This window comes from Cyprinus carpio, chromosome B18 (genome assembly GCF_018340385.1).
Source record: "Cyprinus carpio isolate SPL01 chromosome B18, ASM1834038v1, whole genome shotgun sequence".
Classification (NCBI taxonomy): Eukaryota; Metazoa; Chordata; class Actinopteri; order Cypriniformes; family Cyprinidae; genus Cyprinus; species Cyprinus carpio.
In genome coordinates this window covers 13,529,726-13,534,437 of record NC_056614.1, presented here as the reverse complement: position 1 = coordinate 13,534,437, position 4,712 = coordinate 13,529,726, and the positions used below count along the sequence as shown (strand labels likewise).

The 4,712-nt window shown below is 36.6% G+C and overlaps 1 protein-coding gene and 1 long non-coding RNA gene across 3 annotated transcripts; one reads left to right on the top strand and one right to left on the bottom strand.

Annotated features, from left to right (window-relative positions):
• Positions 1 to 674: 674 nt before the first annotated feature.
• On the bottom strand, positions 675 to 2,920 carry LOC109050835. Of its 2 annotated transcripts, XR_006157076.1 has the most exons (5): positions 2,319 to 2,920; positions 1,761 to 1,871; positions 1,471 to 1,588; positions 1,156 to 1,298; positions 675 to 771 (listed from the first exon to the last, which is right to left on the bottom strand). It is a non-coding gene; the product is annotated as an uncharacterized LOC109050835 (long non-coding RNA). The 2 variants fall into 2 exon arrangements; XR_006157075.1 differs by having other exon boundaries at positions 1,156 to 1,588.
• Positions 2,921 to 3,776: 856 nt separating this feature from the next.
• On the top strand, positions 3,777 to 4,477 carry LOC109086864 (1-aminocyclopropane-1-carboxylate oxidase-like; the record flags this gene model as incomplete). Its single annotated transcript, XM_042743917.1, has 3 exons — positions 3,777 to 4,052; positions 4,137 to 4,260; positions 4,366 to 4,477. Coding segments are annotated over exons 1-3 (390 nt in total), but the record flags the coding sequence as incomplete, so codon positions are not given.
• Between the last annotated feature and the right edge of the window lie 235 nt (positions 4,478 to 4,712).

Below are 4,712 nucleotides of genomic sequence, written 5' to 3'. Positions count from 1 at the left end.
GCATATGGGTTTCTTTATTTTGTGATTTGTAGAACAGGATTTGTGCACCTCAGAATTTGAAATGGTGTTACTGTTGTGTTGTGTTTATGAGAAAGAAAGAGTAAATAAAACATTTGCAACTCCTAAAAAAACTTTTGTGACTTCAGTTTACTGATATGCTTGTGCGACTATTCTTTACACCTGCAGATTCCACTGTCGCAGGTGCTCAGTTTTGCTATAATAATACCTTCACAGAACATGGTAGTAGTAAGCTATCCGTGCAAAAGCAGAGAGGTCAGTGTGGTGTACTGTAGGTACAGCTGTCCAGACCAACATCTGATGTTCTGATGTCTTCAACTGGGATCCCCAGATCTGGATCCTGGAGATCTGCCTTCCTGCAGAATTCAGATCTAACCCTGACCTGGCTGTAATTGTCAGCTGCTCCTGAGGAGCTGAAATTTGCTGAAAGGTAGAACTTCAGGAACCGGACCCCTACATTATGAAGTATCACATCTGGTATTATAAACTATCAATCCAAGTTTAATTTTAAGATTAGCTAAGTAGAACATATTTGTGGTATAATACTGGGATTTTGTGAGAAATCCAGTGACCTTGTCATGTTTTCTTTTTCATATAATTTTCATACAAGATTAATGATGCAAAATACAGTATAAACCCCCCATACATTTACAAACCTGATATGGATAAATACAAGAGTGGAAAACTATGTTTGTTACATAGGAAAGCCTTCCAGTGATGCGCTGTGAAGTGAATTTGTTGAGAAGTTCCTCCCTAAAGTAGAGAAAAAGATATCGATAACACAGTAAAACTGTATTTTCATAGTGGGTCATTTAATAAAGTCACTATTATACTTTTTACTTTTTTTTATGTAAACATGGTAAAAAGATGCCCAAACTGATTAATAATTTAATAGTAGTAGAATAGTTGTATAATAGTTTGAGTGTAAACGAACAGTGAGAATACAAAGGCAGAAAACACAGCTAAACAGGACACACAAGTGAGACATGCAGTCAACCTTTTGCATCATCTGGCAGAGTTTTGCCTCCAAATAAATGGTGATATCTTGGTACATGTAATTCAGAGAACAGGTAATCATTGTTCATTTACATATAACACTGTAACAATAGAAAGCTGGTTGACAATCTGTGAACTTACCTTTTAGGGCAATGACCACAATATAAGGATAATATTTGGCAGACTTGTATGTTCACCTATAGTTGTCATCATCTGAAGTCATTGTGAGTGTTGGTGTCTTCTGAAGGCTGGATCCAAACTGGAACTGGCGTAATCTCTAGTAACTTTGAGATGGGCATCCCGGGATAGAAACAGGAAACCAAAAGGAGAAAGATTAGCATAGCTGCTGTTCGTATTATTTCACATAAAAGATTATTTATTTCATCACATATAACTGTAGTGCACGGTAATGAGATGTGTTATGTGTGAATTGTGTTAAAACATTAAATATCTTACTGAATTTTGAACAATAGTGTATATTTGAGGTTAAGTTATTAGCCCAATGGTTCAGTGTTCTTTGTAGATGTTGTCTGACAGGACTCTGGGGTGCAGCAGGCCATTAGCACTGAAGAATCTAGGAACATAAGCAATTTTTCACAGAGACAACCATATTTAGTGTACAATACCAGTTTTATTATGAGGAACCAAGCTAAAGGAGAGAGGAGAAGAAAATAAAGAAAACTATTTCTTAACGTAACAGAATTTGTTTCTAGGTTTTCTTATTTAATATTGCTCATACTGCTTACTTATGTATGTCAAAGCGCTCTTAAAAATTTAAGAAGCTTTCCCAGTTCTTCTGCCTTCAGAAATTGTGAAATCTTGGAGCTTCTCCTGTTTCTGAGGTTTTTTTCTCTCTCCTGAAATCAATAGTTTTTGTCAATATTTGTTCACCATGAGAGACCAAAACACATGATTCAGTTCATTGTCGCGCTGATATCAGTGACGTCACCAATTAACGTTACAGTTTATATGTTTAACTTGAGGTTAAATAAATTAGCCAATTTCCAATCACCCATTAAAAATAAATTATTTAATAAAACACAGCAAACCTTTCACAGACCTGTCAAATGCTCTCATCTACACATAAAGATGTAATAAGAATCCCAAACTTTAATAAAGAGCTCCGTCTATGGAGTTAGCCTAATGTTAACTCCTCTGAAAACTGGTAAGATGCTAACGGACTGATTCGAAGACATTAACCATTTATATGAAGTAAACTCAACAGAAGCGAGTCAAAAACAAGCAAGAAAAGTATCAGGAACAGTTGTATGTAATATCTGTGTGATTTTAGGAACTAAACTTACCGAAAGCTTTGAAAACAGCAGCAAAAGTCAGTGATTCCCGGCTTGTCAGTTGTTGTGTTCGCGCTCCGTTTCTATGGCAACTCCCTCCGCTCCAGTGTTTGAATGAGACTCGAATGTTCAGCACGCACGCCCATTTAAACACGTCACAGTCACGCAGAATTTACATTAATAAACATTTAAAATTAGAACATAACTTAAATAAATAACTTAAATTATTATTAAATCATCTATTCTTTTTCTATTTTTTGTGTTGTTTTATTTTGTGATCACTGTTTGTGTGTGTGTGTGTGTGTGTGTACACCTGGTATTTATCACATTATGGGGACCAAATGTAAATATAGTAATTATAGAATAGTATAGTAAGCCTAATACCAGTGCATTTTGACCTTGTAGGGACATTTTTTAGGTCCCCATGAGGAGACAAGCTTATAAATCACACATGGAGTGTATTGAAAATCTGAAATAGCAGAATATTTCCTGTAATGGGTAGGCTTAGTTGTAGGGCGATAGAAAATATGGTAAAAATTAGAGACCAGCTAAAACCAGCCTGATCAGCCTGGACAAGCTGGGAGACCAGCTAAAAACAGGCTAAACCAACTTAACCAGCCTGGCCAAGTTGACCAACCAGCTAAAACCAGCTTAACCAGCCTGGCCAGGCTGGGAGACCAGCTGAGACCAGCTAAAACCAGCTATTTCCAGCTAAAACCAGCCAACCAGCTTAGGCTGGTTTAAGATGTTTTTTTTTTTTTCAGCAGGGATGGCTTAATGTATTAAGATGCTATTAAAATATCAAATTAAATATACAGTTCATTAATATAATGAATATGTAGCTATATAGTATTTTCCTCACATACCGCAAAATGTGGCATAATGGAATAAGATGATAAAGGCCAAACTCAATATGCTTCTCTACATTATTAAAATACATAACTAATATGTACAAGCAAGCAGGTGAGCCCAGAATAAACGCAACAACTCGAGTTTCGCGTTAAGCATTTTTCCGTATAGAATAAACAGTCTACAACTCGTTTATATCACTGTCTTTGTCCATTAAGCTACATTATGTGTTTTATTTATAATGATTTTCTATAGGAGGAAAACGTTTAATGTACAATTTAACGGACTGCATTCTGTACTCGTCTGCTTGCCTTAACAGCCCACATTAAGTGTTCGCATTGTGTTCATAGCCATTTGCTTGCCTTATTGTTGCTGGTCTGTATATACGTTAAGTCAACAACAAGACATATAGGATAGGCCTATTGAATTGTCTTTATCATCTTAGTCTGTTATAAGGCCACATTAAGCGTTTTGCTGTTTTTGCAGTTTTTTTCCCCTCAACATCAACACACGCGGGCAGACATCTATCTGTCACGTCGCTAATACGCTGGATTCATCACGGGAAACTCTGAATGCGGGAAAGTTTGAAAGTCTGAAAGTAGATATTACTAAAAATTGTCGCGCATAACCTTTATTCATAACCCTGATAAACAAAACGAAGATTCTTGGCGTATTTTCTTCCCGATTTCGGAAATAATTTTAAAATAATTTACGTTTGCTGTCTCGGGGTAAAACAAATCAGTATGGAGATACCTGTCGTGGATTTCAATGTCTACGAACTGGGAAAGACCAATGTGTCAGATGATAACTTGAAAAAGTTAAGTGACGAACTAAGAAAGGCCTTTACCGAGGTGGGATTTGTTTATCTGAAAAACACGGGCATAAATCAGGACGAGGTTTGTCATTTGTTTAAACATGCCTGTTTCTTACAAATAGCTCTATTGTTTGTAGCTGACTGACTAATGTTCATTTCCGTTTAAGTGGAAAAAGTCATGGGTGTTTCAAAGAAGTTCTTCTTTTTGCCAGAAAACATAAAGAAGCCTTTCAGCAGGGGCAATTTCTCATGCGATGTAAACCACGGCTGGGTTTCGCTGGAGAAGGAAAGGCACGCCAGTCTCTTATATAGCTAGATCCAGAAGTATTAGGCCTTCTAAATATTGCTCGCGAACGATGGATAAAGATTTTAATGATTTAAATCCTGTCATTTCAGTTTAAATCCTCGACGTCCCGGTGATCTGAAGGAGGCGTTCAATACAACATCTTTGCGCGCGGATATCGTAAATATCTATTTCTTCCCATCTATCTATCTCTCTCTCTACCTAAATCTAAATCAAAATCTCTCTCTCTCTTTCTTTCTTTCTTTCTTTCTTTCTTTCTTTCTTAGTGTTTCATATGGAGTGTTTCATAAAAGTAGGAGCTCCGTCTCAATACTACCGCCAAATGCAAACGGAAGTGAAAGTAAAAAACAACCTGTCAAAAAAGTTTGGTTTTACTGACGATAGAAATATATTAGAGAAATTCCGGCGTTACGGACGTGACTTTCGCAGTCAAATCATG